The sequence below is a fragment of the Arvicola amphibius genome, chromosome 1 (genome assembly GCF_903992535.2).
Source record: "Arvicola amphibius chromosome 1, mArvAmp1.2, whole genome shotgun sequence".
Lineage (NCBI taxonomy): Eukaryota > Metazoa > Chordata > Mammalia > Rodentia > Cricetidae > Arvicola > Arvicola amphibius.
The window spans coordinates 143,019,135-143,031,791 of record NC_052047.1 but is presented as its reverse complement, the minus strand read 5'-3'; the positions used below and the strand labels follow the sequence as shown (position 1 = coordinate 143,031,791).

Sequence of the window (12,657 nt, the reverse complement as noted above, 5' to 3'; positions counted from 1 at the left end):
CCTGTTTCTCGTCCAGGTGGTAACTGCTAGGACTCCTGTGGCTTCCATGGCGAGGCCCTGGCTTTTCATTCATTTCGTTGTCTCCAGCACCAGGTTTCCCAAGCTGCTGTCCACTCAGATCTCCTTCCATCCTCAGCCACCCTGGCGTATCCCTTGCTCTAATAGCCCCTAGTATCCCTTCTTGGTTCTTGGTTGGGAGTGTGACTGTCCCTAGCCCCTTCTCATCTGGACAGGTCCTTCAATAGGAAGCTACTGTTGATAATTTTACAAGGAAAAATGGATAGCCCTGTTCCTGATACTCCTGGACTTCAAGCCTTGGGCGGCCAGTCCGATCCTCTAGCCTGGGTATCTCCTAGCACCAGCTCAGGGTAGACGGGCTATTGGATGTGTTTATGGTATGGCTACTGCTCATGAAGTATGGATACTGCTATGTCTATGCCTAGGATAGCAGTAAGGCTGGCTATCCCTACTGTCTACTCCTTCCCTATCCTGTGTCTTCTGCCTTGGGAGGCTTGTGTGTGAGCCTGGAGTTGTATCTTCTGGAACAGGTAGGCATGTTTGGGGACAATGCAGACTTGAGGATCTGTGGCCAGTCATGGAAACACATGGAGCAGGGGCTATGTTCAAAACCACTTTATTCCCAGTGTTGCTGTCACAAGGCTGTCAGGCCGCAGGCAGCCTCACCCCTGCCATTGTGACTAAATCACTACCCGAGCACCAGAGCAGCTCAAGCCCTGCCCCCTTCCCCTGCCCTGCAGAAGCCAATCGATCCCCAGTTGCAAGCCCCCATCCTTTCCTGGTGGCCCTGGCCCCTCAAGGGCACACACAGGACTCCAGAGATAGAGTGGTCCTGTGGTCATCAGCTCCTCTTCCATAGGCTGTGGAACAGCAGGAACTGAGCCTATCTCTTGGAAGTTGAATCACTTGACCTCCAGGAGGCTTCACTTATGGGCCCAGAAAGTCCTCCTTCCGATAGCCTTTCTGCAGGGGAGGAAGGGACAGGGAGATCAGGACTGCCTTTGCTCTTCCTGAAATCCTGCCTTCCCCATAATGTTCTGGGCATAGCCTGGGCCCCTTGTCTCTGTGTTCCAGGCTTGTGTCCCTCTCTTGGTGACCTGCATCTTGCATTGGACTCCATGCCCTGAGACCCTGTTCCAAGGCTCTGTAAAACATACCGCCCTGAAGTCACGATGGAGCTTGCTGTACTGCCAGAGGTTGGCCAAGAGACTGGAGGCTGCCCGGGAGGACTTCTCACTGTCAGGGCTGGGGGCATTCAAGAGGGTTAGGGTCAAGGCTAGGAGGTCGGGTGGTAGGGTGTACCTTGGCCATGTTGCCGTGGGTTGGGTTGTTCCTCACCTATCCCTCTTTTTCTTGATGAAGACCAGCTTCCGAAGCCCATCAAAGTAGAGCAGGTCCCGGGCAGCAATGGGACTGGCTACCACGAGGTTGTTGAGCACAGCTATGATGTTGACCAGCACCTCTGCTGGGGGACACTTCTCACCGACACTGCCAGGGAGCTTCTCTATCAGGTGGCTCACTACCTTTGTGGCTAATGAAAGAGGTTAGGGTCAGTCTGACATATTCCCTGCCGCCGTGGCACCCAGAACACCTGCCTACCTGGGGGGCTGGCACACACACCTCCCACTCTATCTGACTTGCTAGCCAGAAGCCAGCTCCTTGGGAGATACGGGCTGTGTGCCGGACCAGGGATAGAACAACTCACACATCTCGTCCTTGTTCCTGGCGTTCCGAGACAGGTTCCGGATGAGGCCAGTCAATGAGCGTAGTTGGTTGTGGTCAGCGGTGCGAACTCGGTCCAGCAAGGGGTTCAGGATGCGCTCCTGTTCCAGGGCCAGGCGGCTCAGCACACCCGCCCACTGCAGGGAAAGGCAGGGAGTGTGGTGAAGCCCAGCAGCACCTCAGCCAGCCCTAGCCAGCCCTGTTCAGGACTGAGGCGGAACCACGCCTTCACTTCTTGTCTGCTGCTACCCCTGCTTACTCGGCCAACTCAGGACACGACCAGGTAACCCTTCTGCTCAGAATATCAGAACCCAGATCCAGGGCCCCATTCCTCAAGCTACACGTGGGTCTCATATCTTACTCTTGGGGATCCTTCCCCCAACAGACCATGAACTACTAGGGCGTGGTTCCCATCCATGTGCCCTAGTGCCCAGCACAAGACCAAGAGTGGGGCTTCTCAGCTCACTGACCCTGCGGTCACCCGCGGTGATATTCTGCAGCGCCCCTGCAGCCGCCTCTGTTGTATGCCGGTTTAGTTCACAGCGCTGTAGCAGCCGGTTGTACAGCCCCACGATCTGGGGACTCCACAGCCACTCCAGGCCCTTGGGATCCTTAGATACTTCCGCAAAGGTGAGTGCATCCGCTGTAAGAGGAAGCTGAGTGGGAGGATACAGGGGTCAACCAGGGCCAAGGCTGCAACTGAGGTCAGGGTATCAGACGGGCACCTCCTGTTCCTAGTCTCCCAGGTCTGTGCTCACCTCACGCAGCCTCCTACTCTGTGGTGTAAAGCAGCCCACCACTTCACCAGGTGGTGCCCCAGCCATGTCTCTGCGGCCCCGGCCTTCAAGCCGCTGTAGTGCTGAGGGCGGCATCTCATCATAGAGGCGGTAGGACAAGTTCCTCAGCACACATACCGCATTCTCCACACTCTGCAGGGAACAGAGGGTGGTCAGAGTGGGCCGAAGCCCCTGGACCCCCTTGGCTTACCAGCTGCCCCTCACCTTGTCCTCACACTTGCCCACGTCCAGGGCATGGTTGATGTAGGTGACCAAAGCATCCACTAGCCCATGGCACTCACGCATCTTCTGGCGAGTGGCCTGGGACGCTGAGCTGAGGTTCCTGGGGATGGAGGCAGATCAGAGCTCCCCCAGGGATACCCACACAGTCCCCCCAGGGACCCTAGAAGTGCCACCTCGGAGACCCTTAACTTGAAGCCCCTGTCCTGGAGATGAACTATCAGGCACTGATCTTTGTATACTGAGTTGGGACTGGCCCTTGTGCCCTCCTGTTCCTAGACCCTAGTTTCTGCCCTTCTCATTACCCATCTCCCAGTCAATCCCGCAAAGTTTAGGAAGATGGATATCAGGACAAGGGACTTGATTTAATGAATCATAAAGCTCCAGGATGTCCTGACATCTATACCTGGTAGCTACACCTGGCCTATCTCACTCTTCCCTCAGCCCCTAATCTTTTCCCTGCTGTTTACTGCTCCCTGCAGACTTGTCTAACTGTCCTTGTCCTTTAGGCCTCAAATGAACATACTTCTTCTAGAAGCTTCCCTGATGCTTCTCTGGCACCTGGCTCTTTCCCCTCAGCATCTCCTGGCCCAGCGCCTCCACTTAGCACACCTGAGGAAGCCAGTAGCATTGTAGAAGATCTCTGCCTCAGAGGCATTCTGCTGGATGAGGGGGGGCCCACCTGCCCCTGACAGGGGGCTTAGCACCAGGTCTGTGAGCTGCTCCAGAGTATCTCGGGCTAGACGATCCTTCAGGTGGTCACTGGAGGACAGATTCCACAGGATCCCTGCACAAGAGGAGGCCAAGGCTGTGGTTAGAACTGGCTCCTTGGGCCTTCTGCTTCCTCTGGGGATGGCGCAGAGGAGGCTCTCCACATCTGCTTCTTTTTTTTAAAAAAAGATTCATTTATTTTTTTAAATTCCATGTGTGAAAAAAAATAAATTCCATGTGTGCCCATGCTTGGGTGTATCATAAGCACATGGGCACAGGTACCCGTGGAATACACATGTGGGCGTCAGATCACCTGGAGCTGGAGTTACATGCAGTTATGAGCTGCTTGCTGTAGGTGCTGGGAACAGAACCTGGGTCCCTTGGAAGAGCAGCAAACACTTATTCAGTGAGCCATCACTTCAGCTCTTGGCCCCACACTTTCTTGGCCTAACTCTAGAGATCCACTGGAGAGGTCGTCAGGGTGACTTTTGGAAGCATGGAGCAGGAGCAGAGCAAGAGAGACAAACAAGGTGTAAGGATTTAAAGCCTGGCAGTAGATGTGACTGGAGAGAGCCTGGCTATACGATGTTGTTCGGTGCTAGAGCCCTTGAATGCCCTGCTTGTATGCATGAAGCCTGAGTACCATTCCTAGCACCACAGAAAATAAGGACAAAAGCCACAACAATAGAGTTTGACACTGTAGGTGTGACACTTGTAATCCCAGAATTTAGGAAGCCAAAATAGAAAAATTGCCACGAGTTGAGGCTATCCTGGGGCTACATAGAAACAATAGCCAGGGATAGTGGTACATGCCTTTAATCCCAGTACTTGGGAAACACAGGGCAACCTAGTCCACATAATGAGTTCGAGGTCAGTCAGAACTACACAGTGAGACCCTGTCTTGAAAACAGACAATGCACACAACAATAACAAACACCACCACCACCAAGGTCTAGGTAGTAGGATTGCCATGAGCTTATGGTCAGTGTCTATACATAGTGAGATGGAAGCCAGTTTGGTGTGCAGAGTGGGACAATACAATGGGGTGGGGTGGGCTGGAGACATGGCTCAGTGGTTATGAGCACAGGCTGCTCTTTCAGAGGACCTGTGTTAGTCTCCAAGCACCTACATGGTGGCTTGCAATCATCTGTAGCTCTAGTTCCAGGTGATCTGATGCTCTCTTCTGATTTCCATGGGCACTGGGCATACATGTGGCATACAGACATTCATGCAAGCAAAACATTCATACACATAAGATAAAATAAGTAAATAAACTGAATATATATATATATATATATATATCAGGGGACAGAGAAATGGCTTAGTGGATAAGAATATCTGCTGCTCTTGCAGGTTTGTTTCCCACTACCCACATGACTTTTAATAACTGTGACTCTAGTTTCAGGGAATCCACTGCCCTCTTCTGACACCAGGTAAATGGTGCATATGGTAAATGAACATACATACATGCAGGCAAGAACTTCATAAAAATTAAAAATAAACGAATCTTTAAAAAAAATAGTAAAATAAGCCAGGCATAATGGCACATACCTTTAAAGCTAGCACTCAGGAGGCAGAGGCAGGCACATCTCTATGAACTTGAGACTAGCCTAGTCTAAATCATACCTACTATGTAGTGAGCTACATAGTGAGTTCCTGTCTCAAGTAAATGGGCTGGCAGAGTGGCTCAGGAGGTAAAGGAACTTTCTGATCAAGCCCAACTACTTGAGCTTGATTTCCCAGAAGCCATGGCTGAAGGAGAGAACTGACTGCCAAAATCGTTGCCTGACCTCTACATATATGCTTGTGGCATGCATGCAGATACACAAAGTACTAATAAATAAAAAAACAACAAAAACCTAAACAACAGCTCCCCCCCAAATTCAGTATGAAAAGGCATAAGATAAAGACAGACCGTTGAAGGGAAAGAGGAGCAGCAGGGACAGGACAGGAGAGAGGGTAGAGGATGGGGACGGAATGAAGAGGCTGGAGGGACCAGGGTACCTGTAACATTCTTGCGTAGCTCGTCATCCTGCTCTCGAAGTGTCCGCAGCAGCTCAAAAATGCCGTTCTCTTCTACCAGCGCCAGCTTGTTGTCTGCATTGTCATAAATGAGGTTGCGCATGGCACCCGTGGCATGGCGTTGCACCTCTTGGTTGGCGTGGTTAAAGAGCTTCACCAGTCTAGGCACCGCCTGAAGGCTGCGAGCCTGTGGCACATATATACAGATGTATGTGGGCATATGCAGACTGGAAATGCATGCAGGCATGTCCACATGCATGGAAATCAGTGCGTATGTGTGTTGGTCATCCAGATGTTACGGGTGATATATGCAAGTTTGTACATAACATGAAAATGTATTTTGGGGTGCATGTGCATGGAAATGGTGACTATACATGCTACAGGTATATGCCGGACTGTGTGTATATGGAGGTAACCCTAAGTATATGTCGATGATATATATGTGTGTGTGTGTGTGTGTGCCACAGGTATATGTATGTAGGTGCATATAGATTATACAGGTATATACAAACAGGACAACTGCCCATTCTCTACTGAGGATATGGGGAGGAGGTTTGCCCAGACAGCCCAGTGATCAGCAAGGACGGCCAAGGACCAGAGATAAGGGAGGGTTGGGGGCTGGTAAGAATAGTCATTAAGGGGGCTGGAGAGAGATGGCTCAGTGGTTAAGAGATGCCTGCTCTTCCAAAGGTCCTGAGTTCATTTCCCAGCAACCACATGGTGGCTCACAACCATCTGTAATGAGACCTGGCGCCCTCTTCTGGCCTTCAGGCATACACATAGACAGAATATTGTATACATAATAAATAAATAAATATTTAAAAAAAAGAATAGTCATTAAGAGCATCCAGGGCCAGTGGGGCATTCATCAAGAGATAATAGGGGACAAGTCAGTGGGATATGTCACCTGCTTCTTGGCTGCTGCATCACTGTAGCACCTGTGCTGGATGTAAGCCGCTCCCAGCACCTGCAGGTTGGGGTCTGAGGCCATGAGGTACTTGACTGCTGAGGGCAGGTCAATGTCGTCAAAGCTGTAGAACCAGGAGTTAGTCCGTGGTCAGGCAGACCTTAGGACAGGGCCACACTGTGTGGTACGGTCCCCTCCCTACCTCAAGCCCAGCTCCTCACCCACTGCTGAGCCTCTGTAGCGTGCGATGGCCTGTGTAGCTGTCCAGTCCACGCACATCTGGCAGGTGGCCTGAGTCAGCCAGGCTAAGACTGAGGCTGCGCACAGATGGGGCTCGGGCCACGGGTTCCAGGCCAGTACCTGACACTGACCCGGTACCCCCGCGGCTTCGGTGGCTGCTCTGAAATCTCTGCAGAGTTCGCATGGCGGGGGCACGGATGGTCCGGCTGGGTGGACCCTCAGTGGCCTCTGACCAGTCCAGGCCTCCTGCCCGGCTAGAGCCAGAGCTGGCCTGGCGCTCATAAGCATAGGCCCTGTAGGTGGAGGCGGCTGCAGGTTCCAGTTGCTCAGATACCACGCTGTAGCGGTCGTCCAGGCCCCCAGGTCCCAGCCTCAGTGAGCGCAGGGATAATGTGTCATAGTCGGCTCTGCTGGCTGCCCCACCTCGTTCATGGAAGGACACTGGCCGGGTGGGCATAGGTGGAGTGGGCTGGACACCCCCATATCCCACAGCCCCAAAGGCACTGCCCCCATTGTGAGCAGAGCTCAGCCTCCGACTGCAGCTCAGGTCCACGGCTGAGCGGGAGGACCAGGAGGCTGGGCTGTAGGCCGGCTTCGCGATGGGCCGGAAGGTCTACAGGAGGGGAGGGCACAGTGAAGGCATATCTGGGGTATACCTGGTGCCCTCCCCTTCTGATCCAGAGCTCCCAGCCTCCCCTGTAGAGCCTCCCTCTCAATGTGAACTCAGAGTTGACTCCCTGACTCACCGAGGTCTTGTCCCCGCTCAGGCCCTGGGATCGGGAGCTGAAGCCAGCCTGCATAGTGTGGTATTGGCTCCTGGGCATGCCTGTGGACAGGGACAGGGACAGCCTGACTATGACAGAGAGCAAAGTGTTGGCTTTTCTTCTGCCTTCTGCCAGGGGTCTCTGACCACAACCCTGAGACTGACATCAGGCCCAGAGCAGGGAGGTCAGGTGGGCTTTGGGGCTAATGCTTTGCCCATGGCTCTGCCATGGCTGCAGTTTGGTTTCACCTAATCTGTTCCGGTAGGCCCCCTTTCCCTAGAACTCCAAAGTTCCTTCTTTCAAAGGAGGTCAGACAGTTCATCCTGCTGACCTCTGGCCTGCCTGGAGAATGCACCAGGGTCTCCCGTCAGCTGTCCAGTTCCCGCCAGAGCACAGCATCTGGCCCCCTCCAGGAAGCCAGCCCAGCCTGTCCCAACCCACAGTGACCTCTGTTGAGCTCCTCCTGTGTCCATCTGTACGACAGTCACAGGGTAGTGACACTGTACAGGCCAAGGATGCAGTCTCTCTGGGTCCATCTGCACCGATAGACAGTGGGAAAGCCACCTGGTAGAGCCTGAGGCAGGGACCACACCTACCCTATCCAGCTGCATATTAGCTTAGGGCAGGGCGTCAGCCCAGCTCCATGGTCAGTGGACGGAAAGGTGATGAGTGGGTGGGGAAGCCGGTCAGAAGCTTGGCATGATATGTAGGTGAACGAATTGGTTTGGAGGGAGAGAGGGTGGTGAAGGAGGATTACATACATGGACAGAAATGGGTAACTGGCTGAACAGAGAGAGAGTGGGTGCAGAGGTAGGAGGCAGACGTGAGACCATCCAGGAAATATCATCCCTTGAGCTGCTGGTGACAGTAGGCAGGCCTCAGGTGGACCAGCCTCTGCCGGGGTCTTCTGCTTTTGGGAAGGGTTCCCTGAGCAGAGCCACTACTATAGTATGTATGGGGAAGGGGCCTTCACTCCTCCTAACCCTACCCAGGGGGTGGACAGTCTGGTGTTCCCCAGACCCACCCAGGTTAATGAGGCTTCTAGGCAGGGGCTGTTAACCCTTTGACGCTAGTGAGGGCCAGTCTAGGGGGCACACCCCAGCCTGGGGACCTTACGCCCACCCCCAAATTACTATCCTCCTCCCCCTAATTGGCGGGGTAGCCAGGTGATAATTAACCCCTCCCTGTGTCCTCCCCCACCCCATGACCCCTGGGCATCGACTTGGCTCCCAGTAAGGCTTCTACTCAGAAAGATTTTGGGCAGCACCCCAATTCCTGACCAGTCCTTCTGCCAGACAGCCCTCTCCCTCTGGCTAGTAGCTAGAGGCCAGATGTCATGTGGATCACTGTGAACTGAGGTCTGGACCTCTGAACAGAGGTTCATTGTAATGTCTAAATTTAATTCCTGCTGTTGTAGCCTGGCAGGTAGGGAAATGATGTTTTTGAAATGACTGACTGCCTTGAGCCCAGCATGACCTTCTAACACACACACACACACACACACACACACACACACACGCAGAGAGAGAGAGAGAGAGAGAGAGAGAGACAGAGAGAGACAGAGAGACAGAGACAGAGAGAGAGAGACAGAGACAGAGAGAGAGAGACAGAGAGAAAGAGAGCGCCCCTGAAGAGTACCCTACAGGCTATTCTCACAAAGAGTATCTGGGTCACTCCTGGTAGGCCCAGTTCTGTAATTCCTCAGGGAGCCCCTGCTCCAGACAAACCTGGGCTCTATCCAGGGCTCTATCCAGGATTATGGGTGTCTCATACTACTGTTCTTTTCAATCCCGTCTAGTTAGACAGCACCTTGGCCCCTCTATCTGATACCTCAAGGGAGCCTGCGGTCTGTGGTGATGGGAGGGGTTGGCAACAGGTGTTGTCCTCCTTGTTGTCTTCCCAACTTAGGGGAGTGGGTGGGCCCAGCCATGGGACCCCTGTCCTGGCTGGGGAGGAGGGATGCCCCACCCAGGCTGCTCCCCATGCCTGCTGGGGCGGGGCGGTGACTCAGAGCAGGCCTCAGTGAGGTGAGTCAAGGCCTGAACCCCGAGCTTGTATGGCCTCTGCCCCTGGCACCGCCACCGCTGCCCTAGCCACCTCTACCTGCCACTGTCACCACTACCCCTTCATCACCCTTCTGTTGTCTCCCATGCCCCAGTTGGCCTACCTCTGGCGGTCTCGATGGCGCCATCAAGCTCAGTAGACCCATTGTGCCGCGACTGCTGGCCCAACTGCAGGAGGCGGGCTCGGACTTGCTCCTGGACTCGGGCGGCTCGAAGCCTATCAGCCTCCGGCCCCTCAGCACCCCGGCGATCCAGCTGCAGGTCCGAGGGCAGCGCCAGGGAGCAAACGCCAGCCTCAGGCTGCAGGGCAGACAGCAGGAAGTTACCCTCCTGCATAGTGACAGGGGCGACTAGCCACCCCACCTGTCCTGGGCCTCTTCCCGGTCTTGTCCCTCAAGGCCCGGTTCCAGAAGTCTCTTCCTGGCTGGCTCTCTTAGACAGACGCCCGCCCAGCCCAGAGCTTGGCTGGGGGCGGGGACACCTGGGCCAGGTGGGAGGGAGGGGCCTCTGCCTGCTTAAGGTGGAATTTGGGCGGAAGAACAGGCCCAGCGCGTCCTCGAGTCACGGCCCGGCCTTCTCTCTTGTCCTATCCCAGAACGGGGCCACAGTGACTTGGGTTCTACTTGCTCTCAGCCTTCCAAGCCCAGACCAAGCCCCGTGGGTGCCAGCGCTCTAAGTACGAGAGTAGGACACGGAGCCTGTAGGGGCCTGTCACTCCAAGCCATATGAGAAGGGGTGTCTCAGCCTGGGGGTTGGGAGCTCTGTAGCATCAAAGACCAGGCAGCCTCCAAGACATCTGGGACTGGGCTTGGTGAGGTCCAGGCAGGGTTGGCATCCAGAGAGAGTTTCATGTTTATAGAGTCCTGGTAAGGATAAAGAACTTGAGAGCCTGGGTTTTAAGGGCAAAAGCAGCCCCCATGATGACCCTAGACCTGGGCCTGACAACTCAGTAAGACTGACCAGTGAGGTAGACAAATGTCCACCTCGTGACCTGCAAACCTAGAAACGCACTTAGACTCCACCTCTACAGAGTCTTCAGAAGGGCTGCCTGGCCCTCTCTGGCACCTCTCCCCAGCTTCTGCCCCCCAGGCCTGGGGTGGGAGGCCCGTTCCCAACGTATGAGTCAGGGCAGGCAGGCGGAGCCGCCCTAAGGGGTTGACTCAGAGGGGCCTAGGCTCATGTCAGCACCTGCCAGGCTGGGGGGCCAGGAGGCTGGGGGGAGGGCTGGCCTAGAGAAAATGGGAGGACTGGAAATAAGGGGCCTCAGAGCTTGTCCCTAGAAGGTCTCCCAAGCACCCCTGCCAGGTAGACCAACTTGTGAGTTAGGCTTGGCATCCAGGCAGATTGGGGGCTTAAAGGAAAAAGCTGGGAGCTGGAGTAGAGGGACATGCTGCCTCTGCATGCCCCGTGTGCTTCCCGAAAGCATTCCTGCGACTGTATCCTAAGGCTCCGTCTTTTCCAGGACCTGGTCTCTGGGCTCAGTCTGAGCTCTCTCTCCCACACCGGGCACTCAGCCTTGAGTCCTGGCCCCTTAAAGACATTTGCTTTAACGGGGTGACTAGGATCAGAAGCCTGGAAGTGGGAAGTGTTCAGAGAAAATAGCATCAGGGACAAAGCCAGGGTGAGTAGGAAGGGATAGAGGATGGGAGTCAGAGGCCAGAGGTTGCTATGGAGATAGCGTAGAGGACGAAGCCCCTCCAGGATAGAATCTGGCTTGGGTCTACTGGTCATGGGTGGAAGCCAGGGCTGGGCAACCTACCTTGCTTCTGGCCTGGATCCCACTGCCCTCTTGGCTCATTCTGGAGGCCACCGATGCAGGACAACTCCTCCTGATCCGAGATTCTGTGGTGGGCTCCATCAGGGCCCAGCTCCTGTGGGCAACAGCTTCTGTTTGGAGATGGTACCGTGGGGGCACCCGAGGGTGGGGTGAGAACGTTGCACACCCATCTCATCAGACCGGTTGCTTCCCTGGGAGACGTGTTTCGTGTGGAAAAATCCTGGGAGACAAGTTTGTGCGGCGCCTTGAGGCCTGGAGGCACACGCCTGATCTGAAGAGGCCCGCCCTGTATGTGCTAGGTCCACCCAGAGCCCTACAGCAGCCAGGCTGGGGGGCAGAGGGGACAGAAGGTTCCAAGAGAGTGCTAAGTGGAGGGCCATAATTACACACGGCTTCAGGGGGGCTTAGGTGTGACTGTAGCCAGATAAGAAGGTACCTGGTGAGCATGAATGGCAACTGAATGGAAGGCCAGAGTCGGCTTTGGGGGCCCACTTGGCAGACTGCTGTAGGTACCCCAGTTATGATGGGTCTCCTTAAGGACATTGGAACTGAGAGCTGTATCCACCTTTTTAGGGCTCAGTGTCCTTAAAAAGCTTGGAATCTGGGTACTTCCTTTAATGGCTATCTGAATCTGTATTTGACCTGTGTCCAGTGTCCCCTCAGCTGTGAGTGTCCCTCTTCCTTTTCTTGGAGAGAGGATGGGAAGGATGCAGCGGGGCTTCCAGGAGGAGGTGGACTGATGCAGAAAGTAAGTTTACTCAGGGCGCGTAGAGATGGATGGTTGCATTTCTGCTATAATCAGGCCTAGAACCTAGAACTCCGGATCATGAAGAGTGATTATGAAGAGAGAGGATGGGCTGTCAACTTTCTGCCACTCTCCCAGTGGCTGTTACCTCCCAGAGAAGAGTGAAAATCGTGGGCGGGGCGAGGGAAGTTCCTAAATGGAGCAGGAGTGGGAGAATTTTGCACTTGAGGAAAGAGCTGGGGGAGGGACCCAGTGGGTGAGTGGGTGAGCAGGTGAGCATACGGGCTGGGAGACTGTGGACAGCACAAGGGTGAGGGATTGGCTTACTAAGGAGTAGGATTTGAATGCCCAGAAGAGTGTTGGGATAGTAACAGCAGGATCTTCCAGACGCAAATGTCATGAGTATGCTAGGGCACAGACAGGTTAAGGAGGTTCCTGGTGCTCATGAAGCCCGAGGGGTAGGGTGAGGGCATGCCGGCGCTGCCTTGGTGTGAGTTGATGAACTAGCTGGGTGCAGGAACCTGAGCACACCCTTGTGCTGGTGGTGTCCAGAAGTCTGAGGTCATCATGCCTGCCCAAAGACTACCTCTTTCACAAAGCCTACCCAGACTTGCCCCATGGGTGGCACTCTGTGCCGTCCCAGACATTCTGGTCCCCCATCCCATCCTGGGC

General features: G+C 54.6%; 1 protein-coding gene across 1 annotated transcript; it reads right to left on the bottom strand.

Moving 5' to 3' along the window:
* Positions 1-974: 974 nt before the first annotated feature.
* Positions 975-9,880, bottom strand: Pkp3 (plakophilin 3). The gene is made up of 12 exons (XM_038326280.1): positions 9,568-9,880; positions 7,383-7,462; positions 6,618-7,249; positions 6,397-6,520; positions 5,472-5,676; positions 3,369-3,543; positions 2,742-2,859; positions 2,499-2,669; positions 2,211-2,396; positions 1,724-1,877; positions 1,357-1,549; positions 975-1,263 (listed from the first exon to the last, which is right to left on the bottom strand). The coding sequence occupies exons 1-12, from the start codon at positions 9,797-9,799 to the stop codon at positions 1,008-1,010; spliced, it is 2,526 nt and encodes an 841-aa protein (XP_038182208.1). The 5' UTR covers positions 9,800-9,880; the 3' UTR covers positions 975-1,007.
* Positions 9,881-12,657: the final 2,777 nt, after the last annotated feature.

What these genes read in the sequence shown, in the direction of transcription:
- Pkp3 (XM_038326280.1), bottom strand. Translation starts at nt 9,799, where the DNA reads ATGCAGGAGGGTAACTTCCTGCTGTCTGCCCTGCAGCCTGAGGCTGGC. An exon ending in TGAGCGGGGACAAGACCTCG is followed by an intron (nt 7,250 to 7,382) that starts GTGAGTCAGGGA and finishes CCCCTCCTGTAG; the next exon opens with ACCTTCCGGCCCATCGCGAA. An exon ending in ATGCAGCAGCCAAGAAGCAG is followed by an intron (nt 5,677 to 6,396) that starts GTGACATATCCC and finishes TATGTGCCACAG; the next exon opens with GCTCGCAGCCTTCAGGCGGT.